The sequence below is a fragment of the Jaculus jaculus genome, chromosome 9 (assembly GCF_020740685.1).
Source record: "Jaculus jaculus isolate mJacJac1 chromosome 9, mJacJac1.mat.Y.cur, whole genome shotgun sequence".
NCBI lineage: Eukaryota > Metazoa > Chordata > Mammalia > Rodentia > Dipodidae > Jaculus > Jaculus jaculus.
In genome coordinates, this window is record NC_059110.1 from 107,233,049 (window position 1) to 107,257,921 (window position 24,873).

The following is a 24,873-nucleotide window of genomic DNA, read 5'->3' on the forward strand; positions in this document are numbered from 1 at the left end:
TGTGCAACCCCCAGCACCGCCAAAACAAAACAAGAAAAAAGAGGTGCCTGTGGCCAGACAGATTCTAGAAACAGGTCTTGTTTATTTGCTTTCTCTGTCCCTTCGGAGTGCCACCAGCATGTCAAAGAGCCCGTCCTTAGGCATTGCTAAGTTTCTGATGCCAGCATAGTGCTTGGTACACAGTAGGTGTTAGGTAAATATTTGCTGAGCGAATGAATGGGCAGGTGAGTAACCAATTGCTAAGGATCCAGCGTCTAAACTCACTAGACTTACACCTGAACACAACAGGGAGTAAAGAAAGGTGTTTTTGTGTCAGGACACCAACGTGGAACCTATAAGTGTTCAAAGGTGACAAATCACAGTTTCTCTGGCTACGTGAGTAATTACTGATTGGGAGTTGACACAAGACAGCTTTCTGCAGAGAGGTAAAAATGATCTCTTTCATGGGTGTTAATTGACACAGGTTTATATTATTTGCCAAAGCTCATCAAAAGTTAAAACACCCCAACATCTGCTGCTGTCTGGCTAAATGTATATACTATGCTCATCAAACTGCCCAGTAAGCACTTCTCTTAATGTTCATACCTATATATTAATGCTACTCTCAATTTTGGTAGAGAACCTTCTCTTTTCAGATGGCAGTGACCTTGGGATGACTCAGAAGGCATCATGGTGCTCGGAAGAAGTGACAGGAGCGCTCAGCACTGAATTATCTCTATCACACCTTCCAAGGCTCAGGGTCCATTGTGGAAGAGGCGATGGAAAGAAGGTAAGAGCCAAAGGAAGGGTAGGACTCCTTACAATGTGCTCCCCCTAGACACAAAATGGCCTGGATATCCATGACCTCACAGTGCGTGACTCTACCTACACAAGAACATCATAATAGGAGGACAAGATGATGACATCAAAATAAAAGAGAGACTGATTGAGGAGAGGAGGGGATATGATGGAGAGTAGAGTTTCAAAGGGAAAAGTGTGGGGAGGGAGGGCATTACCATGGGATATTGTTTATAATCATGGAAGTTGTTAATTGAAAAATACATATTTAAAAAAGTTAAAACACCCCCTTGGGGCTGGCACTGAAGAATGTCTGCAGAAGGTGACATCGGGCAGCAGGGAGTGGCCCCCAAACCAGAACTGGGTAAGCCAGGGTCAGCAGGGCTATGCCTCTTCCGGCAGCCAGCCTCCCAGGAAGAAGCAGCAGCCAGCGCCCAGCCGCCTGGGGCCCTCTCTGCCCTTTCCCCCTCCTAAATTCCCTCTGCTCTTTCCCACAAATGGTGAGTGCCCGTGAGGGTCACATAGGACCCACACCATGCCCAGCATTGGTAGAGTGCCAGGGAAGCTCCTCCCCGGGAATGCTGGGAACAAGGGACATGCAGGCCTGCGTGTGAAGGCCCCAGCACACGCACACACAGAAGACTCCCCGCCACACTCCACTGCCTTCCCCGTGGGGGTGGACGACAGGACAGTGAGTGTCTACTTACCAGGACTCTGCCTGCAGGGCCCTGGCTGGCCACCGTCACTCCAAGCCACATGTCCTCAATAATGTGATGATCAGGGTCACCTGCGGGCATGGGAGGACTCATGAGCTAGGGTCCCTCACCCCCAGATTTCAACATCCAAAGCCTTCACAGGGCAGCCCTCCCTCCTCCCATCTCCTGCTCTTTATTGTTTTGCGTTCTACTCCAGGTGGCCTGTTCTTTCCAGACTCCCCAGCCAGGCAACAGGTTTTTGTTTTTTTGAGGTAGGGCTTCACTCTAGCCCAGGCTGACCTGGAATTCACTATGTAGTCTCAGGGTGGCCTCAAACTCATGGCGATCCTCCTACCTCTGTCTTCCAAGTGCCAGGATTAAAGACGTGCACCACCACGCCCGGCCAGCATTTATTTTTTTAAGACAGGGTCTTTCTGTGTAATTCAGGCAAGCCTGGAACATACTGTGTAGCCCCAGCTGGCCTTACTCTCACAATCCTCCTGCCTCTGCCTCTGGAGTTCTGGGATTTCGGAATGTGTACCAGCACACTCAGCTAGCAAGCCTGCTCTAGGTCATTCTCTCTGGGCTCCAGCCAAGCTCCGGACTGAGCCCTGCTCCCCAGCCCCCTCTCACTTTTCTCCGAGATGTCCATCCTTTCACAATCGTCTTTTTGGGCCGTGAGGGGGCACAGGTACACAGCCCCAGTCCGGTTGGTGTAGCCATCAGGCACAGCGACATCCCGGGGGGCACCAGCCAGAAGCCTGGGGAAGAGAAGCAGGTTGGCCAGGCTCAGATTTTCTAAGTTTCCTTCTAGCCAACTTCCAATTGAACCCTCACTCACTGAGCATCAAACCCATGCACGCTCTGGGGCTGAGGCATGAATGGACCTCAGTCCACACCCTCCAGGACAATCCAGAGCAGGGGGAGGCAGGCCAGAAAACACAAGCTTGGTAAGCATCTTATGAGGAAAGGAGGGAGGGCTGTGCACAAAGTGCCCCAGGCCTGGCTTTGAGGACAAAGACTGACAGGAAGGGGGAGGAAGGACATTCTAGACAAAAGTACAGCACGTTCAAGGGCCGGGAAGCACAAGTCAGCAGGTGATTCAGAGACCAACCCCCCCATACAGCTGGAGCCCTGGAAGAATATGGGGGCAGGAACACCAGGGGAGGGTAGCGAGGCTCTAGAATGATCCACAGAGGAGCTTGAGGCAAGGCAATGCTGTGGACAGATCTGGGATTCTGAAGGAGCTGTTTGGTCTCTGATGGGAAAACAGCAAAGATGGAGGGGCTCCAGTCTTGGAGGTCAGAAGGGAGGGCAGAAGAGAGAATCTTGAGGGTGTGGGTGTGTTGTTGAAAGCCTCTATCTTTTCTCTTGAAGCCATTGAGCACTTAGCTCTAGGAGGCCTGGGCCTCTAAGTGACCTGAGTGGTGGCCACATTCCCTCATCCCTGCCTTGGGACAAGTACACAAGGTAAGGGATGGGGCTCAGTACCTGCCTCTAGTACAATGTGGGCCAGAGCAGAGTTCTAGCGGGTGGTAGTGGGAGAGGACTATCACCTTGTCCCCAGAATCCGTCTTTGTGAACACCACCACCAAGAGTTTCCAAGGATGCTAGGGCCCTGGCTGGCAACCCATCCCACACCAGAGGAGTGACTGGAAGGTAGAGGTGTTATGGGAGTTTTGGGGCTTCTTGCCAATACCAACAGGCCAATAAATTTAGGGTATCCCCAGAACCTTATGAATTTAAAGAATCAAATCCATAGACCAGAGGGTAAGACTTAGAGAGATTTTATTTGATTAGGAGAAGAAAAGTGCAGAGAGCTCCTGCCATGTGTGGGGGGGGGGTAGAGCGCCCACATGGGTGTACTGCCACCCCATCTCAGCCCAGCAGAGCCAAAATGATGGGGGGGGGCTGTCATACCAGAACAGGGATCTGGAAGTTCAGGAGAGGAGAAAAGTCAGAAAGAGAGCTTGCCTGCCTGCTGAGGATATTTATAATCTTATTATGGTGGGCTCACCCTCACGCTCAGGTGATTGGTCTGGGCTCAGGGCCATGCTTCAGGACCAGGGGGGCAAAACCGGACTGCACAGGCTGGATCAGACACTGAACTCTGGCTCGGCTGAAGCAGACAGGCCTGTGCAGCGTTCCCCCTTTGGGCCCTCTCTCCTGACTGGCTACCTAATTAATCCCCCCTCACTGGGACAGGGGATCAGCCCTGAAATACTACAGCTAAGGACAGTCTTTAAAAAACCATCCTTGGATATGTGTGAGAGGAAGTTCCTCAGCCCATCACAGGCTATCCGGATAAAATCTGGGCCACCCTTAGAACTCAGTTCTACTCCCATATCAACGCCCCCCCCCCCCGCAGCTTCTCTGTTCTTCCAGGATTCACAAGCACCCCCACCCCATTCCTGACAGTTCCAGCCTCCTGTGTGGCAGCACCCTCCAGGTGTCCCTCTCTTTTAGCTCCAGCAACACTATGGCCCTGAGGCTCAGGACTTGGGCTCCGGACCTCCTGCCAGTCTGGAAGCGCTGAGCAACGGCTGTGCCTACAGCCCTGCCAGGGACCAGGAAGGGAAGACAGCAGGGAGTGGGTATGGCAGGGCCTGGGCATGCTGAGGCCTGCGATGCCTGTCTACTACAGTCAGGAATGCACTGCCTGGGGGATGCTAGGAAGGAGGAGGGACTTCAGCCGGTACCTCACATTTGCTGCCAGACCTCGCCCTGGGGAAGTGTTCTTGGGAGCAGAGGGGAAGCTTCCCCAAGCAGAGTCGCGGTATGAACACCCCAGGGTAGATGTCAGGGGACAGATAGGGAAGCCAGCCTGTTAGTCACCTTCTGTCCAGGCTTAGGAGGGGGCCTCCAGAGCCTACCGTCTGACCACCCATGGACATCCGCCCCCTGACATGCCTGACAGATGAGAGAAGGAAGCCAGGGTCCGTGGGAAAGGAACATCTCAGCCTGGGAGCTAGCGTTTTTGCGTCAAGTGGCCATTTTCCTTTCTGTGGGTCCTGGGTGCCTCTTCTGTGAAATGGGGATGGCCACTGTCCTGCCAACTTCAGGGTTTCTGCAAAAGGGCTTTCTGCCTACAAAGCCATGGCTGGCTTGAATACTGCTGCCCTGATTTCTTGTGGCACCAGGACTAGGCCCTAGCCTGGCCCAGACTCCCTCCAGGGATTCAGAAATTCCTATCCCGCCAGGTTAGAAAACCTGGAGTGGAACCTAGGTAGGACTTCTGTGGTCCAAGGACCCCAGGCAGTCTGCGGGGACGGGTGGGGGATGCTGATGGCTAATCTACAGATGAAGTTCAGAAATGGCTGGAGGTGAGGGACAAGGGTCTTTGTATAATGACCCTGAATGGGTTTTGGTGGGTGAAGGGGGATATCATGGCTGCAGCTGCCCTGCTCAAGCTACCTAGCAGGAGGTGTCCGAGGAGTGGGATCTCCAGGTCTCCTGGCTCCATCTCTGCTAGGAATGTCTAAAGGGCTCCTCCTCTTAGCTTCCTGAGGTGTTGAACAAGCAGAGCCAAGCATGAATGGTGACTGGATTGGAATAAGTCTCCACACTACCTACACTCTCCCATTCTTACCATGAGCTACACTTGTGCCCACAGATGGGTCGGGGACAGGGCCAATTCCCTAATCCTAGGTCCACATCCCAGGTCCCTCCCTCCCCAGAGATTCCACTGGGAGCTCCCCCACACCCCCTGGGAGTATTTTTAGCTTCTACTTGGCCTGCTTAGAGGCCCATTAAGGCCCTCTGGCTTCCTGCCCAGGATGCAGTGGGTCTACAGCCAGAAGCCTATGCGCAGATGGGGAAAGGCCAGTTCAGAAGGTAGGGTCCAGCTGCCTCCCAACCATCCAGGTGTCTGTGTGCATGTGTTGGGGGGCGGGGAGAAGGGCGGGGGAGTGCTAGAGAATTCCAAGAGTGGGCTGGCTTTAGTGGTATGAAAATTGAAATGAACACTATTATGCAAATAAGCATCTTTGTTTACTACCTGCTGTTGGGTGCAGATCAGAGACAAAAAGCTGGCCCCTCCAGGCCACCACTAAACCCATCTCCCAGCCACAGAAGGCAGAGAGAAGACGGAAGGAACCCTAGATAGAACTCGGAAGACAGAAGATGGGACTTCCCCTCTTTTGGGCTGGGGGAAGCAGGGAACACCTCTGGAGGTAGGGGGATGGGTGAAATGGCAGATCAAGAGCTGCCTCCTTACCCTTTCATTTGGCTTAGTCAGAAAGCTCCTCCTATCCTCTGGGGAGCCCCTGAGCTCCAAGTAAAGGGAGTGGGGCCCTTCCTCACCCTGCCCCAGCCCTCCACGCCTCTGTTCCTCTGTTCCTCCGAGGCAGTTCAAAGCGAATGGAAAAGCGGAACAGAAAGTGGTAGAATAGAAGGCAGGGGAATGGGACCCAGGAGAGTTTAGGGCACCAAGCTGGCTCACCCCAGGAGGAAGGGGCCCCTGGGACTCGGGGCAGGGTGATACTCAAAGAAAAATCTATAGGATTCAAATTCCCAGGCTTCATTTATCCCAGGGAGGTGTTCCCATAGGAAGATTTCAAAGCGGGTTAGAGGACCTAATACTTAGGCCACGAGTCCCCACGGCCTTCCTCCTGGGATCTTTAACTGCCTCTGTTCCTCTCCAACACCAGGCCAGGAAGCTGGAGGGAGTGGGATCTGCCCCAGTCTGAGCAGGGGGAGGTCAGTTCTTGGATCCCTGAATCCCAGCTCTGTCTGTGCCAGGCCTGCTGCCTGATTTAGCCACCTCCCTAGAGGCTCTCTCTCTCATGGCGGCTGAAACTACAGCCCTCACCATCCTCCCCTACTCCTCCTCACACTGCCCACCCAGCCCCCTCCCCTGGGTGACTCAGCCATAGAACCAGAGCAACAAGCTGGAGGGAGTGAAAGCATACGGAGGGCAGGAGGAAGAGACCTTGATGAGGCGGAGGGTGAAAAAGAGCAAGGCTGTTTTTCTCATTTCTTCTCCTGTACTGGCTCTTCAGTAGGTATTCCATATTTGACTCCTTACGGCATGCATTGTGTCAGCTAACCTCAGTTCCTCTCACTATGGACATCTTCCTTCTTCTTTCCTCCTTTGTTAAGCTCTGACCAAGCTCCCCACCCCCAGTTTTGTTTGTTTGTTTGTTTGTTTTTGGTTTTTCCGAGTAGGTTCTCACTCTGGTCCAGGCTGACCTGGAATTAACTATGTAATCTCAGGGTGGCCTCGAACTCACAGTAATCCTCCTACCTCTGCCTCCTGAGTGCTGGGATTAAAAACATGCACCACCATGCTCGGCTCCCATCCCCTGTTTTTGAGGCAAGGTCTTACAATGTAGTCCAGGCTAGTCTTGAAGTGCCAACTGTCCCTTGCCTCCCTCTCTGAGTGTTGAGATGACAGGTACATGCCACCCTGCCACCCACAAAGCCCCCGTTGCTGCTGCTTTTTCTGCAAGACCAGCCCTCCACTGCCTGTGCCCACTTTAAAGCCCCTCGGCCTTGACCAGTCATTGTAGAGAGCCAGCAGAAATGGTTACAGCATGTGCAGACCTTGTGCCTGCAGCCACAACTGCTGTGCCATTTCTGCTGGCACGAGCCACGGAGGCTGCCAGGCACCACCCTGCCCAGGGAGCATGTTTCAGGAGGGCATGGCAGGTAAGCCAGGCCCCAGCCTACTTCAGTCATGACCTCATTTCCAGGAGCTGCAGCCACTCCCTCACCAGGCTTCTCACTCGCTTTTCCAGTCAAGGGTGAAAAGGACAGGGGGGGTCCAGAAGGATCTCCCCTGCACCCCAGCCCGTAAGGTCAGGCCAGAGCAGGTGCAGGGAGGCAGTAACAACCTACCAGAGGAATAGCCTCTCTCCTTCTGAAGAGCCCTCCTACAGCTTACCAAGGTCCCAAAGTGAGGGTCTGCCTGGATCCTCACTACCAGAGTCTGAGCACTTGGGGCCAAGTTCCGAGAGAGGCGTCAGCCTGGACATGAAGGTAGCAGGGTAGCAAAGAGGGTCCCCCTTGGGTTTTTAGTCACTATTGAGACAAAGCCTTCTTGGAGAACAAAAATGTCGTGCTCTTCCCCTCCTCTTGCCTCTGGACAAGGTACCAATACACGATTTTGCATATAATCTCAGGGGTCCCTGGCGCATCCTGAAAATCTCCTGCGAACCCCAGACAAAGGGCCTGTATGGACTACGGGATCACCCTGCTCTTCCCAAGGGACTCTGGCACTAAGAGAACCTGACGCTGAAGTTTGACAAAGCAGTTCTCTGGACAACTCGGGCAGCTGTTCACATCTGACTACACAGCTGGCTGCAGTGAAGCCCAGCTGGCCCAGCTGGCTGTCCCAAAAGTCCTAAGGGCTGCACTCAGCAAGATGAGAAGATGAGCTAAGATACAGAAGCAGCCTCGGGCAGCACTGAGAACACCAGAATTACCGGCCTCTCAGAGAGTCACTGGTTTTGGCACCTCTCTAACTGCCCGGGATGAAAGGTGAACTCTCTCAGCCATCATGGGCAGGGCCCTTGGGCAAAGGATGTACTTCCATACCCTGGCCTCAGCCCCCAGAGCCTTCAAGTACCCCTTAGAGAAGTGGGCACACACTATCTCATGAAAGCACCATCAACACTAAGGAGGAATATTCCCCACACATGAGGACACTAAGGTTCAAGTGTCAGTGACACAGCCAAGCCAGGACACCAGCAATGGGAGACTGAGCCTTGAGCCTCCTCTCTCTCTACAATGCCAAGGTGTCTGGCACACTCCAGCAGAGGTAGGAAGAAACCTATAGATCTTCTTGGAGGTAGGGAGGCAGGGAGTGGGGGGACTGACCCCCCAAAGGGAAGTATCTTACTTAAGGTCACACAGCAGCAGGGGAAGAGTTGCAGAATTTTACTTTCTTCCCAGCCTGATCTCTTTTCACTGTTAGCTCAGATTTCAGCATTGAAACGCCTGAAAAAAAATGTCTTCTGGGGTAGAGCATTGCTGGAGCAACCTGTACCCATGGTCTCGAAGGGCCCCAGAAGGGTGTGTCGCCCTATCTTCTGTAGGAGACAGATGGGGTGGAGACCAAGTTCAGGTGAGTAGAATGGACAGAGGCCAAAGCTAAAATGAGTTTGGACTTTGAACATTCCAAACGTCCTCAAGTTTCTGCAGGCCAGTCAGAAAAGGGAGAGGTTTCTATTCACACTTAACTGTGGTCAGGCCTTCCGTGGAGTCATAGACCAGGAAGGTGCAGATGGCTGACATGTCACCCAGCCCAAAGAGGTAGAAGGGGGTCTGTTTGATCTGTCCTAACCACTGGTCCATCCCAGGTCAGCCTTACTTCCTCCAGCCACCCTCTTCTTCCATCTGCCAACGGCAGCACATTGAACCCCGGCAGAGAGCCCTCAGACACCTGGACACAGGCCTTAGGGCATGGGTGCACGTGGGGAGGGGCAGGCGGCTGGATGTAACCTCCTCCCTCCCTCCACCCCTCCGCCCAGCTTTCTGGTGCTCCTCCTTGCAGCAGTTTGCGAAGGAGAGAACAGAAGAAAGAGAAAAACACCATTTCCCACTTCAAACCAAAACAAACACACTCAGAGCTGCCGATTCAACATGAGTCTGTGGAATGCGGGGAAGATGTCTGGGGGAAGCGCACGACTCCTTCAGGGTGGGCTCGGGGCTCGGGAGCATGGGATAGCGTCTACTCTGAGTTTTCAGGTCCCCTCCTCTAGGGGTCAGAAGGATCCTCTGGACAGCTCCAAACGCCCAGACTCTCCTCATCGCCTCACTCCTCAATGCCAAGTCCTCGAGAAGCCGTCCAGCCCGGCTCTGCAGAGGGCGTGGTTGCTGTGACCACAAACTAAATGAGAGGTGTAAGGGGGTTTAAGTGCATGTTCGCGGGTTCTCCCCGGGCAGAGGGAAAGAGGGGCCGTAGGTGCTTATCTTGCAGTGTTTCCCAGTTCCAAGCCCGAGGATAAGCTAATGCTAGGTACCGAGTTCACAGGCAACGGAGACCCTACATCCGCTCGCAGGAGAGGTCTAAAGCGTGCAGCGGCGGCGTCTAGACAGGTTCTGGCCAGGTCAGCACTTGCTTACGGCCCCCCATGCTCCACTTCCCGCCAAGCCCCACAGTCAGAGAAGGCTGCCGGGGTACCCGCCCCCTTGATCCTGAATCATCAAGGCCAGCAGCAGCAGCCGGCCCAGGGTTTCGACCCGGCACCGGGATCCGCACCGGAGCCCACACTGTCTCCTCCACCCCACCCCACCCCCGCCAGCCCGACTTACAGGTAGCGCTGCTGCCGCTCCGTCTGCCGATGGAGGGCGACCGAGTAGCCGAAGAGGCTGCCCGGGTTCCCGGCCTCCTTCACCACCAGGAATCGGGTGTCCAGGTTGAAGGTGAAGACGATGCGTCCGCCGGCCGCCACCATCAAGGCGAGCGCGTAGAGCATCGCGCGCGGGGCACGGGGCGCTCGCTGCGGGCCGGGGCCCATGGCTTACGGACGCGAGCCGGAGCCAGGCCGGGCCGGGGCACGAGAGGGCGCCGCGCCAGGGACAGAGGACCTTGTTCACCTGCTCCCAGCGCCGCCACCGGACACTCGAGCCCGCCGAGCTGGCCCGCGCCGCTGCGCCCGCAGCGCTGATCAGTTTCACGTCCCGGCCTCGGTCAGTTTCACGTCTGCTCAGGCAGGGCGCGCACCGACCCCTCGCTCAAGGTCCGTGGGTCTGTTCTTCCCGCACGATACGCCACCGGATCACTGTCCCCTACCCAGTGCACCCGGACCCCCAGATGGTCCCGGCCGCGCCCCCACACTTGGAGGTGCCAACGACTTCGATCCCGGCGTGGCGGCGGATCGGGGAAGGCAGACCCGGGAGACCGCAAGCTGGACGGGAGGGAGGGAGCGGTGCTCCGCGCGCGCGCCCCGCCTCCTCGCCGCCCAGCCCCGCACCTCCCCACCTTGCGCGCCCAGCCCGGGCTCCGCTTTCCTTCCGGGGAAAGAGAAAAGGTCCCGGGCTCGGCCGCCGCCTCTTAAAGGCGCAGCACCGCCCCTCCCTTCTCATCCTTCCCACCCCGACTCCGCCCCTCTCCCTCGGACACCTGTCCAGAGCTCGCTCCCACGGCCTGGTTTTTTTTTCCCCCCTCCCGGCTTCTCCCTGGCAGCGTCGGCTCCCCAGCAAGATGGATCGGACGGGCGGGGCCGGGCCGGGGGTGCAGTAGGGTGGGATTTGTCCGGTCGCTTTGCTGAGAACCGGGCGCGGCCACCGGCGGGCGTCCCCGCTGGACAGACTAGGCGTTGGCTCATGGTGGGTACGGGAGGGGGGGGGAGCGACATCCGCACCCGGTTGTCTGCAATGCTGGCTCCCGCTGAGCTGTGAGTCCCTGGCAGGTGGCTGGCGGTCTCTGGATGTTCTTCCTCTCTTCCTCGTACCCAGTCCCTCCAGTGTCTTCGTGAATACGTCTTCCTCTGGCCCACAAGCCCCTACTCATTCTGATGCCAGCTAGAACCGGCTCCTCCGCAAAGCCAGACAGATATTTGACCGTGGTAATAACCATCTGTCCCGCTGATTGTAATTAGGAAAAGGACATTAGTCTCTAGGGACTGTGCCTTCTGAGATGGAGGGACAACTGTCTAGCCCACGGTGTTGATAGAGAACCCAGACTGAAACGGTGTCTCGCCCACTCTTTCCTTCAGTACCCAGTCAAACAGAATTGCACTTGGTCCCTTCCTCCCACCTAGGCTTGGGCTGAGAGGAGACTGGGTGGGTCCTCAGTCCCCAGAGATGTGCAGTAGTCGTGTCAGATGGAAACCGCTCAGCCAGGACCAGCGATTTCACTGTCCACAGAGAGAATCAGACTGAAAGGAAAACTTCAAGAGGTCACTGTGTACTTTCTTGAGTCTAACTTACATATATATATATATATATATATATATATTTTTTTTTTTTTTTTTTTGAGGTAGTGTCTCACTCTGGTCCAGGCTGACCTGGAATTAACTCTGTCGTCTCAGGGTGGCCTTGAACTCATGGCGATCCTCCTACCTCTGCCTCCCGAGTGCTGGGATTAAAGGAGTGTGCCACCATGCCCGGCTTAACTCACATATTCTTTATGATTGCAGCAGAAAATTTTTTTTTTCTCTGAGTATTTTTTCTATGTGTTTCTTTAAAATTTTGTAATTTAAATTATTATTTCTTTTTTTAAATTTTTTTTGGTTTATTTTTATTTATTGATTTGAGAGCGACAGATAGAGAAAGAGACAGAGAGGGAGAGAGAGAAAGAATGGGCGCGCCAGGGCCTCCAGCCACTGCAGACGAATTCCAGACGCGTGCGCCCCCTTGTGCATCTGGCTAACGTGGGTCCTGGAGAATCGAGCCTCCAACCGGGGTCCTTAGGCTTCACAGGCAAGCGCTTAACAGCTAAACCATCTCTCCAGCCCCAAATTATTATTTCGTTATTTAAGAGAATCAGCATGCCAGAGGCTCTTGCCACTATAAATGAACTCCAGACACATGTATCACTTTGTGAATCTGGCTTTATATGTGTGCTGGGGAATGGAACCCAGGCTGGCAGTCTTTGCAAACAGGTGTCTTTAGCCACTGAGCCATCTCCCCAGCTTATGTTCTTGTTTTTTTTTGTCTTTTTGAGGCAGGTTCTCACTCTAGCAGAGGCTGACCTGGAATTCACTATGTAGTTTCAGGGTGGCTTTGAACTCACCTCAATCCTCCTACCTGTGCTTCCCAAATGCTGGGATTAAAGGCATGCACCACCACACCCAGCCAGGCCTTTATTTATTTATTTTTCTTGTTCTTTTTCTTTTAAATGAGAGAGTGAGAAGAATGAGAGCAAGAGAGAGAGAGAGAGAGCCAGGACCTCCAGCCACCATAATCGAACTCCAGGCACATGCACTACCTTGTGTACATGTGTGACTTTGCGCATGCGTCACCTTGTACATCTGGTTTGTGTGGGACCTGGGGAGTTGAACATGGATCCTTGGACTTCACAGGCAAGTGCTTTAACTGCTAAGCCATCTCTCCAGCCCCTGGCCAACAATTTTTATCTTCAGTCACATATATACTTCAAAGAAAAGGGAATGTAGGGCTGGAGGGATGGCTTGGCGGTTAAGGAGTTTTCCTGCAAGGCCAAAGAATCCAGGTTAAATTCCCCAGGACCCACGTTGGCCAGATGCACAAGGGGGCACACGTGTCTGGAGTTCATTTGCAGTGGCTGGAGGCCCTGGTGCACCCATCTCTCTCTCTCTCCCCTTCTTGCTCTGTCAAATTAACTAATTAATTAATTAAAATTTTTAGAAAAAGCAACGTAGCAAGGATTAGAGTTGTATGTGCAATAAATCCAGGTCTGTACAGGCCGATCACTTTACATGTGGTCTTACTTGTGCAAGGCTGTCCCTACGTCACACAGCTGCTGCATTTGTTCAATTCTCCTTTGCATATGCAACCTTGGGCACACCTAACACAGCCCCTGGGGCAGCAGGGACAGCAGCTCTTCCTGCAAGGGGTGGATTTTAATTTTTTGTTCCTGCAGAAGCCACCACTGGTACATGAGTATTGGGGATCTAGGTGAGTCTGGAGTCCTAAGAAAGCAGTAAAGGGAGAGGGCTAGGGAAATAGCTCAGTCAATAAAGCTGGATAAATAAATAAAGTTTCCTTTGTTTAAAATATATTTATTTAAATTTATTTATATATTTATTTAAAATATATAAAATAAAATAAAAATAAGTAAATAAAAAAATAAATAAAGTTTCATGCTCAAGCTGGAATATCCGAGTTCATAATCCCAGATCCCACATAAAAGCTGGAGGCTGTAGCAGGCTTCTGTGATCTCAGCACACTGAAGGAGAGATAGGAGCAGACATGGGAAAATGGCCCAGAAGCTCATGAACTTGCTGGCCTTGTGAACGCAGCAATGAACAACAATAAGTGAGAGCAAGAGTCCCTGCCTCAGATGAGATTTGAGGCAAGGACTGACAAGTGAAAGTTGCCCTCTGACCTCCACACATGTGGTGCCTGCACTCACACGTATGAACATACACACACACCAAAAAAAGTAATTAAAAAAAAAAAAGAAGAAGTGAAAGTCAGGTGTGGTGGTGCATGCCTTTAATCCCTGCAGAGGCAGGAGGATCACTATGCATTAGAGGGCAGCCTGAGACTACACAGTGACTTCCAGGTCAGCCTGGGCTTTAGTGAAACCCTACCTTGAAAAAACAGAAAAAGGGGGGTGGGGGTTGGGAGAGAGAGGTGAACTGCTAGAAGGCATGTTCTACAAATATGATCAAGTGAAATCCTCACATCAATCACTGAGGTGTTATCTCTGCTTTAAGATAAGAAAACTGAGTCTTAGGGAGCTTAAGCAACCTGGCTAAGACCACACAGCTAGGATTCCAATACTGTATCACCTGACCCCACAGCCTTTCTTAACCACTTGTGCTAATGATGAACACTCGTATAACACTGAGGTTGGAGGATCACTGTGAGCTCAAGGCCAGCCTGGACTACAGAGTGATAGTGAGTTGTTCCAGGTTAGTCTGAGTTAGAGTGAGATCCTGGCTCAAAAAAAAAAAAAAAAAAAAAAAAAGAATTAAGGTGACATGGCCTCTTCTATTGATGGCAAACTAAACTCTAAAAAGAAGCCCCACCTAAAAGGGTGATGAGGTGGTAACTGCTAAATAGTCCTCCTATAGGTTCCTGAGACTGCTAAAAATAGATTTGCCATATGACCCAGCTCTACCACTCCTTGGCATATACAATAAGGACTCTATTCAGTATTGTAGAGATACATGCTCACCCACGTTTATGGCTGCTCTTCACAATGGCTAGGAAATGGAATGAGCTTCGATGCCCATCAACTGATAAATGGATAACGAAGGTGTGGTACATATACACACTGGAGTTTTATTCAACTGTAAATAATCCTCCTGTAGCTTTATCAAACCTGGGAGATTCAGTGACTTTGTAACACCTCTCCTTTCTCTTCCACGCTGCACATCACTAGGGCAAAGTATATACCCTGTTGTGAGAAAAGAAACATGTCTATTTTAAGAATATGTAGGAACAAGTCTCAAGAGATCAAGTGGATTGCAATGTTCTGGCCAGAGGGAGAGAAAAAAAAAAAAAAAACAACAACAGGAAGTTCATGCATGTAGTTTGCCTGCCACTCCCATCTGATGGAGTTTTGAGGTCAATAATCCCACCATATTCCAAGGTATGGATGCTTTTGTGGAGGCTGGGTTTCACTGTGTAGTCCAGGCCAGCTCCAAATAATGGCTTTTGAGCAGTAAGCATCCCAGACTTTAATCCCGTATCATGAGGAAGAGATCAAGAATAGAACCAAGGGCTGGAGAGATGGCTTAGTGATTAATGCTTGCCTGTGAAGCCTAAGAACTCATGTTCAGATCTCCAAGTCCTGCGTGTGCCAGGCACACAGTGATGCAAGTACACAATGTCACATATACACAAAAGGGGGCACACACGTCTGGAGTTCGTTTGCAGTGGCTGAAGGTCCTTGCACGCCCCCCCTTTCTGTCTCTCTCTCAAATAAATAACTAAATTTTTAAAAGAATTAGAATAAAAAATGAAAATTTTAAAATACTTTTTAACATTTTTTATTTATTCATTTGCAAGCAAAGAGAGAGAAGAGAGGCCAACAGAGAGAGAATGGGCCCTCCAGAGCCTGTAGCCACTGCAATGAACTCCAGACACATGTGCCCCTTGTGCAGCCGGTTCACATGGGTCCTGGGGAATTGAACCCAGGTCCTTTGGCTTCACAGGCAAATGCCTTAACCACTAAGCCATCTCTCTGGCCCCGAAAAAAAAAATTTTTTTAAAGGGCTGAAGAGATGGCTTAGCAGTTAAGGTTCGATTACCCAGGACCCACGTAAGCCAGAGATGCACAAGGTGGTATATGTGTCTGGAGTTCATTTGCAGCAGCTGAAGGCCCTGGTGTGCCCATTCTCTTTCCATCTGCTTCTCTCTCTCTCCCTCTCTCTAAAATAAATCTAAAACATAAAATATTTAAAAAGAAAGAATAGAATCATGGCTTGAGAGATGGCTTAATGGTTAAGGTGCTTGCCTGTGAAGCCTAAGGACCCAGGTTCTATTCCCCAGGATCCATGTAAGCCAGATGCACAAGGTGACACATGTGTCTAGAGTTCGTTTGCAGTGACTAGAGGCCCTGGTGCACCCATTCTTTCTCTATCTGCCTCTTTCTCTCTCTCTCTCTTAAATAAATAATTTTTTTTTTAGTTTTTAGTTTTTTTGTTTTTTTTTTAATAGAGGTTGGGCATAGTGGCATATGCATTTAATCCCAGCAGTCAGGAGGGCTGAGGTAGGAGGATCACTGTGAATTCAAGGCCAGCCTGGAACTACACAGTGAGTTACAGGTGAGCCTGGGCTAGAGTGAGACCCTACCTCAAAAAAAGAAAGAAAGAAAGAAAGAAAGAAAGAAAGAAAGAAAGAAAGAAAGAAAGAAAGAAAGAAGGAAAGAATAGAATCAATCTGGCCTTGGTAGACCACACCTTTCAGCCCAGCACTTGGGAAGCTGAGGTAGGAGGAACACCATGAATTTGAGGCCAGTTTGGACTACAGAGTGAGTTCCAGGTCAGCCTGGGCTAGACTGCTGGCTCAAAAAAACAAAAACAGAATAGAATCAAAGTCTGGGAGGGGTCTCCAGCCCGATTCACAGCTTCCAAATCATCTTGAGTAAGTACTCATTTCATCCTTGCAGGCCTCTTGTGAGGTCAGGTTGTCATCTTCATTTGTCTGATGAGGGAATGAAGTTGGGGGGGGGGATACCAGGATGTTCAAGGCCTTTCAACTTAAGGGAGGAAGCAGAACCACTGACCGCAGCTGTGTCTTTAAGAGACAAATTTCAGGCAGATGTTCTTCAGACAACCAGACGTGTCTAAACAAAACAGCTGTGATAACAGCTTTCGTGGTGGCATTTGGGGAGAGGACACTTGTCCCTGACTGCCCTCACGACAGTGTTAGTTTCTAGGCTGTGACTCCCAAAGCCAGCCAGCCTCTCTCCTGGTTCTGCCTTGTGGTTCGGAGCCACCCAGGGCTTAGAAGATATCTGGGGGTCAAGGAACTGGAAGGTGGACAGAAGTTGAGCAGTTACTTTTGTCCTTCTGGCTGACTCGTGTGACCCTCAAGCTTGTTCCTGGAGAAGGGGAGACAGCTGGGGCCAGGAATGCAAGGATCCGGGGTGCGGACTCAGCGTAGAAAGGGAGATTTCCCAAAATAGCTTGAAGTCGTGTGATGAGAAACGGGCTCTGTGCCAGGTCTTATCTCTTTGGCCATCCTGAACAGGAATGAGCAGCATGTCCGATCCGGGGACTGGGAGCAGGAAGGGGATGAGGTATGGCGTTTCCAGTCTAGGGGAGTGTTCAAAGGGAATGTGGGAGCAGATGTGGATGGCTGCTAGAGGGAGGTCTGAGCTGAGGAATGTGGGGAGTGTCCGGACAGACCTGAGGGAGAGATGGGCTCCACTGGAGGGAGCTGTGGACTGGGAGGGTCTGGTATGGAAAACTGGAGAAAGCAAACTTGCAAGTTCATGCTTGGGGCTGAAATTTGTTTCCAGTGACATTATCATTCACAGAGAGACACCTCGTCCCCGCAATTGACTTTAGAGTGTCAACTTTTCAATCTGTCGACTCTCCCCCACGGAGAAGGGACCCACCTAGAAACACAGGGCAGGGTAGGTGTGAAATGAAAAGTCACAGCCAAGTTTTTGATGTCTGTGGACAGCATTTAAGCTCACCCCACCCTCTTCCCTACTGGCCTACACCTGGCCAAACTGTTAAGAAAGCTTGGGGCCACTTCCTTCAGCATCTGAGGGAGCACACTGGGCCCCAACCACAGTGGCACGTAGGTCAGCCTTCCTCTTTCTGTTCTCAAGACATTTGGGAACTGTTGTCCTTAGAGACTGCCATTTTGTAAATAGTGAATCTTTTCATAATACTTTCTTGGTGTGTGTATGGTGTCATCCACCTTGATGTTCCAATGAAACCTGAAAGGGCTGGGGAGATGGAAATGGCTCAGTGGTTAGAGGTGCTTGCTTCTGATAAAATCTCTCTCTCTCTGTCTCTCTCTCTCTTTTTATTTTTTTATTTTTATTAACATTTTCCATGATTATAAAATATATCCCATGGTAATTCCCTCCCTCCCCACCCCCACACTTTCCCATTTGAAATTCCATTCTCCATCATATTACCTCCCCATCACAATCATTGTAATTACATATATACAATATCAACCTATTAAGTATCCTCCTCCCTTCCTTTCTCTTCCCTTTATGTCTCCTTTTTAACTTACTGGCCTCTGCTACTAAGTATTTTCATTCTCACGCAGAAGCCCAATCATCTGTAGCTAGGATCCACATATGAGAGAGAACATGTGGCGCTTGGCTTTCTGGACCTGGGTTACCTCACTTAGTATAATCCTTTCCAGGTCCATCCATTCTCTCTCTCTTTTTTGAGGTAGGGTCTCACTCTAGCCCAGGCTGACCTGGAATTCACTCGGGTATTCTCAGGGTGGCCTTGAACTCACAGCCACAGCGATCCTCCTACTTCTGCCTCCCAGGTGCTGGAACTAAAGGAGTGCGCCACCATGCCCGGTCTTCCGGTGAAATCTTGCATGGGGTCCCTCGGCCTCTCCAGGTAACCACAACATGCAAGCTGTGTGTTTTATCCAGGGGGAGGTCGAGATTTCGGGGAGGAGGAGGACAAGAAGGAGAAATAGGACTGGGATGGGGAGCCCCAAGAGGAAAGAAAGACAGAATTCAGGGCGGTCTGGCTTGGGGAGGGGGTTGCAGTTTTCCAGGCTGGAGCAGTGACAATGTCAATATCCTATAAGGCGTCTTCCGTTGGCTCGTGGGGGGCGGGCTGCGTTCGCCCAGTGTGTCTACACAGCTCCAGGCAGCTGCGGAAACAAGGACACGACATGGGCGTGCCCTGGCCTGCTGCTTGCAGGGAGCCCAGGCTCGCCAGCCTTCTCCCCTTGGCAAAGTTACCTTCCTGCTGCCAGCCTTGGTGTCCCATTTATGGGATAATAGGGCTGGAGAAAACCCCTTCTTTTTCTCCATCAGCATCCAATGTGGCTCAAGGCTATCTGTTCCTATCTGTTGGGACTACGTGGCTCTGCCATTGATCCACCAGGACTCAAGTCGCTATCTGGTTTGATTGGAGATGCAGAAAATTGGGGAGGGAGAGTAAGGGAGGGAGGGAGGGAGGGAAAGAAGGAGGGAGGAGTGGCTGAGCGTGAATGGTCTATCAGATTTCCTTCTCCAGTGACCCAGTCGCAGCCTGGCCCTGGTGCCTTCTTGGCCTCCCGGTCACTCAGCCTCACTCCTGAATCCCCTCTGCATTCACACCGAGCTGAGCCCCTCTAGCGGCATCAAAGGTGAGTGAAGGCTGTTGGATCAGAGTCTTTAACCCTTACAAAGGCCTCTTCCAGGAAGCTAGCATTGTACCCTGACCTCATATTCTAGAAACTCAAATTGAACCAGGCTAAACCCGTGGTGCCTTATACTATAGGGTTGGTGCTTGTAGGGCAAAGGAACCTGTTAGAAACAATGTTTTGGCTACAGCCTAAAGCTGACATGTCAGGACAGGCATAGAAGGGCCAGGGACTGCTGTAATAATCGGGGCCATAGAAACTGGGTGTGGTGAATGCCCCTGGTCCCATCATTTGGGAAGCTGAGACAGGAAGATCACAAGTTAGAGGCCTGCCTCTAACTATAGAGTGAATTCTAGACCTGCCTGGACTAAGCAGGGAGACTCCATCTCAGATTAAAAAAAAAAAAAAAAAAAAAGCGTGAGGCCCACTGAGCGGGGGCAGAGACGGAGGAGGGGAGAATGTGTCAGTGAGAAAGACTTGGAGCTGACTTAACTTGGACTTCAAGGACGGGTGTGGTGGGATTGTTGGGGTCGGGGAAGGAAAGAGAAGAGGGTTTCTGGACATGAATGGACCATGACCTATATGGAGGGGGTAGTGAATTGGCCCCAAAATATCAGGGAATTTACATGCCAGCTAACTACCCCCACCTACTCCAGTCTTTGCCAGGGTCACCTCCTACTGCCCCAGGTCCCTTCCCTCTTGGCTGGCTCTGGCTCTGACTCTGGTGGGCTCTGTAGCATTCTTTTTTTTTTTTTTTTAAGGTAGGGTCTCACTCTAGTCCAGGCTGACCTGGAATTCACTCTGTAGTCTCAGGGTGGCCTTGAACTCAAAGCGATCCTCCTACCTCTGCCTCCTGAGTGCTGGGATTAAAGGCGTCGTGTGCCACCACGCCCAGCTCTGCAGCATTCTTTAAAGTCAATGTGGCCCCTTTGAGAGGGGTCAGCCAAGCATGGATCCACATGGTGGGCAGAGGCAGCTGAGTTGGGCTGAATCCCGGCCTCCTCAGGAAGAGTTTATTCTCCTTGGCTGTGGCTGGGCTGTGTTGAGTGCTCAGGTAGGAAAGCTGGACAGGATGGGCCTTCATCCACTCACCCCTACCCTTCGCCAGGGTGAAGAATCACTCCATGAATGTTGATGAGGACAGAGGTCCGTAGGAATGGTCCCTTAGGCATTCTGAGTCTTTTACGTATGTGGGAAGGGATGGTGGTTTGAATCATATGTCCTTCATAAACTCTTGTGTTTTTTTAAATATTTATTTATTTATTACAAGCAGAGAGAAAGAAAAGAGACAGGCAGAAAGGGTGTGCCAGGGCCTCCAGCTGCTGCTGCAAACGGACTCCATATGCTTCTGCCATTCTGTGCATGTGGCTTTACATGGGAACTGGGGAATCGAACATAGGTGGTTAGGCTGGAGGCCCTGGCACACCCATTCTCTCTCTCTTTCTCTCTCTTGCTTTCATAAATAAATAAATAAATATTATTATTTGTTTATGAGAGAGAGAGAGAGAGAGAATGGGCATACCAGAGCCTTCAGCCACCTCAGTTGGCCTTCTTCCCATGCGTCACCTGTGTACCTGGCTAACATGGGTTCTGGGGAGTTGAACCTGGGTCAATAGGCTTCACAGGCAAGTGACTTAACTACTCAGCCATCTCTCCTACTGGTCTATGTGCCGATGACACCCACAGAGCTGCCCCAGGCTTCAGCTTTACTGTTGGACCCTTGCCAGTCCCCTCCACCTGGTGGCTCTGGGTCCCTTGGAGTCTGTAGCTTCCCCTCACGCCACAGCCTGCTCCTCCTTTTCTCCTCCTGTCCCAGACTGTCCCTGTGTCTCACCCTACTCCCAGGGGGGTTCCATAAACATAGCAGGCCAGTCCACACCACCAACCTTTGCCCACACTGGCCACTCTGCTTAGAATGTCCTTTATCTCTCAGGAGTTTCCGCTTCCTTAGCAAAGCCTTCCCTCACTCCCATGAGCAGCACACCTACGTGCATCTGTACAAGCACGTAGTCACGCACACGCTTAATCTCCTAGACCTTCCACTGACTGCAGGCCTGAGCTTGCAGTGAGAGTATCTACTAGCGGGACTGTTATCTTCAGCAAGTCTCTTCAGCTCCCTTCGCCTCAGTTTCTTCATCTATATATATTAGGCATAAAGATACCAAACTCGGGGCTGGAGAGATGGCTGAGTGGTTAAGGTGCCTGTGAAGCCTAAGGACCCAGGTTCGATTCTGTAGAACCCACATAAGCCAGATGCACAAGGTGGTGCATGCGTCTGGAGTTCATTTGCAGTGACCAAAGGCCCTAGCAAGCATGTCCATTTTTAATCTGTCTGCCTCTTCCTCTCTCTCTCCTTCTCTCTGTCTCTTTCTTTCTTTCTTAATATTTTATTTTTCTTTCTTTATTTAAGAGAGTGATTAAAAAGGCGGGGTGAGGGAGAGAGAGAATGAGTGTGCCAGGGTCCACATGTGTGCACCCCTTTGTGTATATGGCTTACGTGGGTACTGGGGAGTCAAACCTGGGTCCTTTGGCTTACAGGCAAGCGCCTTAACCACTAAGCCATTTCTCCAGCCTTTGTCTCTTTCTTTCAAATCAATCAATAAAATATTGTAAAAAGATACCAAACACATAGGTTTGTCAAAGCAGCAGAACAGGGCCCAGTCATTCAAACCCTAGTGGCCACTGTCACAGTCCACGTTATGGTAATACCTGTATTTCCCAGCTTGTGAAAGTTCCTGACACTCAGCAGGTCTTTTTTTTTTTTTAAATATATATATATTTTAGATACTATTTGTTTATTTGAGAGAAGGAGAGAGAAGACAAGCACACCAGGGCCTCCAGCCACTGCAAACGAACTCCAGACACGTGCCACCTTGTGCATCTATCCTTACATGAATAGTGGGGAATCGAACCCAGGTCCTTAGGCATTGCAGGCAAGCGCCTTAACCAATCGCTGAGCCATCTCTCCAGCCCTCAGCAGGTCTTCTACCTTCTGCTTGTCCACCTGACTTCTATCAGCCACAAGCTCTTATAACCCTTAATAAGGAGCCCAGTAGAGCAGAGCAAGAGGCCAGCTCTGTCTCTTTAACAACTCTGGCTCCTGTCCCTCCCTCCCCCACCCCGGGATCCTGTTGGGACAAACGTCTTGGCTCAGCGGGTTGAAAAGGAAAGTCACAATTCTGAGGCATGAGTCGCCGTGCCCACTGACTCACTTCCTCCTCCAGGCCTGCTTTGGACAACCTAGGCCCTTAGCAACACAGGTGGATGCCTGCTCCTGCCCCTCCCCCTTCGGCCCAACCTGGGACCCACGGAAGGGCAGCAGACACAAGCCACTGGCCTAAATCTTCTAAGCTGGAACAAAACTGAAGAGGCCACCTTCACAGAGCTGACTGTGAGCAAGAGGGGCACAAAGCCACCCCCAGGAGTCTCAAACAAGGCAAGCGATACGGGCCCCTTAAGGAGCTGGAACTGAGGGGCTGTGGCAAGTCAGCCTTCCTCACCGTCCTCCTGGCAGGACTGCTGGGATGGATGGGAGAAGGCCTGGCCTCTGGAGGCTTCCTATTGAGATACAGAGAGCCCTGCCTGGCAGGGTGGCCTTACTGCCCCCAGGCAAGGAGGGGACAGGATATTGACAAAATTGCCCAAGATGAGCCCAGGGCATAGATGAGTCAGGCCACTGTGAAGGGGGAAGGGGGAGGGCAGAGACAAGAAAAGGGTTAGTGAGGCCCTTCCGGGCAGGGCAGGGCTCTGAAGACCTTGATGGGAGACTTTTCCCTCTGAGGTCCCCTCCTCCACCTTTTCCTGGACCCCAGCAGGAGGTCAGACGAGGCTTGGGGACTCCTTCAAATGGCCAAACTGCTCAGGGTGGCATCACTGAGGTGCAGCTCAGAGACCGAGTCAAGGCACAGCCTGCCTGTACTGCCCAGAAGCGACGGGGGCTGGAGTGGCAGACTCAGTGGAGGAGACGAGGGGTCAGTGAGACTGAGGGACAGGGTGAGTGGGGCAGAAATCATAAGCCCAGCTGCCCCCAAAGGGTGGTGCTTAGAGGACGCAGGTGCTTAGTCCAAGCGGGGGGTGTCAGCATGTTGGCCCGCACCTGAAGGGAGCTGACAGGCTGGGCGTCAAGGAGACCCTGTGGAGGGCTGATGCGCAGGTGGAGGTGAGACAAGGCTGTAGAGAGATGTGGATGCTCTTCAGGGATACGTAGAGAGACGTGTGGGCAGGAGCTGGTGGGATGTGGGACACAGGGTTGGGGCGGCAGCAAGGTTGGATGGTGAGTTGGTGGGACCCCCTAGCAGTTCCTAGGCAGCAATGCAAGCCGGCAACCTAGGACCCAGGACAGGGATGGAGATGGGGAACCCAGAGCCTCCAGATGGTCCTGCCTAACCTACCAGTGGACAGCATTCTTGGAGCCCTTTCCCTGGGGATGCCGATGGGGCCACGCTGGCTTGGCTCCATGTGGTCAGAGTAGGCCGCAGGATGCTCAACCAAGGTAGCCCCGCTGGGTACCAACTCCCACACCCTGGACTCCAGCGCCTCAGCTCTGCCCTGGCTTCTCCCCAGCCCCATTGTTGTAGCTCTCGTGGTGACCCTGACTGGAGCCCCAGGACCCCACCTCACTTACTGCATGATAGCCAGCTTTCCTGTCTGTACCACGCTCCACATCAGTGTGCAAAGGCCTGTCCCTGTACAGGGGAGACCCTCACCCCAGTGCACATTAGCTTCTGAAACCCATCTTGAGCATCAGTTTCTTTCTTTTGGTTTTTCGAGGTAGGATTTCACCCTAATCCAGGCTGACCTGGAATTCACTACGTAGTCTTAGGCTGGTCTCGAACTCTCGGAGATCCTCCTACCTCTGCCTCCAGAGTGCTGGGATTACAGGCGTGCGCCACCACGCCCGGCTTGAGCATCAGTTTCTTGGCAAAGAAGTCACAACTCTGCCCGACTCTCAGGACTGTGAAAGATTGAAGTCAGCCCAGGGAAGCCCCTGGCATCCGGCCCAGTACACAGTGCCTTTCCTTCCCTTGAAGACAGTTGTCACCTGGCTCTGGGAGATCATCCTGTTTCCTTCAAACCCAGCCTTGATGTCTTACAGAACAAGCCCTAAGCCAGGCTCGCCAGCAAGGAGTCCGAGTTCCTCTGGGCGTCACACCGTGTCCCTTCGCCTGCTGGCTCTCCACCAGACTCCTGGCCTCGCCTCCTGCCGCCATGTCTGTTTCCCTCTTTCCCGAGGCTCCCTCTGGGCTGCCCCCTCTGCCTCCAAGGCCCCCGCTCTCTCTTGCCGCAACTGTGCCCCTTCCTTCACGGGCAGCAGAAACCCCTGCACTTCCTAAGCACCCGCAGCTGTGTCCTGTCCACTGTATCCCCTGCTTCTCTCCCTCAAGTACGTTTGCCATATTCGGTCACCTACTAGCTTGAGGCATGGTGCTTATGCTGTCTGTGCCTCATTTTGCCTACCTGCCAAGTGGTCTTTTTTATTTGTTGATTGTGATTTATTTATTTGAGAAAGAGGGAGAGAGAGGAAAAGAGAGAATGGGCACACCAGGGCATCTAGCCACTGCGAATGAACTCCACATGCATGTGCCATCTTGTGCATTGGGCTTATGTGGGTCCTGGGGAATTGAACCTGGGTCCTATGGCTTTGTAGGCAAGCGACTTAACTGCTAAGCCATCTCTCCAGCCTTCAAATGGTCCTAATAATTGTAAACTCTGTCATAGATTCACTGTGGAGGGTGTGATCATTACACAGTGCCTCCCACGAAGTAGTCACTACATAATGGTACTTTCGTTGGAATGATGGTTGCCATGGTGTGGGTGGGGGTGGCAGTGGTGGTCTTGCCTCCAAGAGCTCTTCAGACCCTCTCTTCCACCACCCTGTCAGTACCCCAGCTAGCTACAGTGCTCTGCCAGGATGGAAATCAACAACAAAGTGCCTCTGACTGAACCTTCTCTGTTCCATGAAAAACTGGCCACTCTCCCTGCAAATCCCCTCAAGTCCCCTCACTGTAGGACGTGACTC

The 24,873-nt window shown here is 52.0% G+C and overlaps 1 protein-coding gene across 2 annotated transcripts in view; it reads right to left on the minus strand.

The window, feature by feature from the left end:
- Itga3 (integrin subunit alpha 3) overlaps positions 1–9,934 on the minus strand; it is a 38,226-nt gene extending 28,292 nt beyond the window's left edge. For both annotated transcript variants that reach the window (XM_004655563.2, XM_004655564.2), the window contains exons 1-3: positions 9,729–9,934; positions 2,106–2,233; positions 1,485–1,564 (exon numbers count right to left, since the gene is read on the minus strand). In XM_004655563.2, the coding sequence (XP_004655620.2) occupies positions 1,485–1,564; positions 2,106–2,233; positions 9,729–9,934 (414 nt within the window). The remainder of the gene's footprint in view (positions 1–1,484; positions 1,565–2,105; positions 2,234–9,728) is intronic.
- Between the last annotated feature and the right edge of the window lie 14,939 nt (positions 9,935–24,873).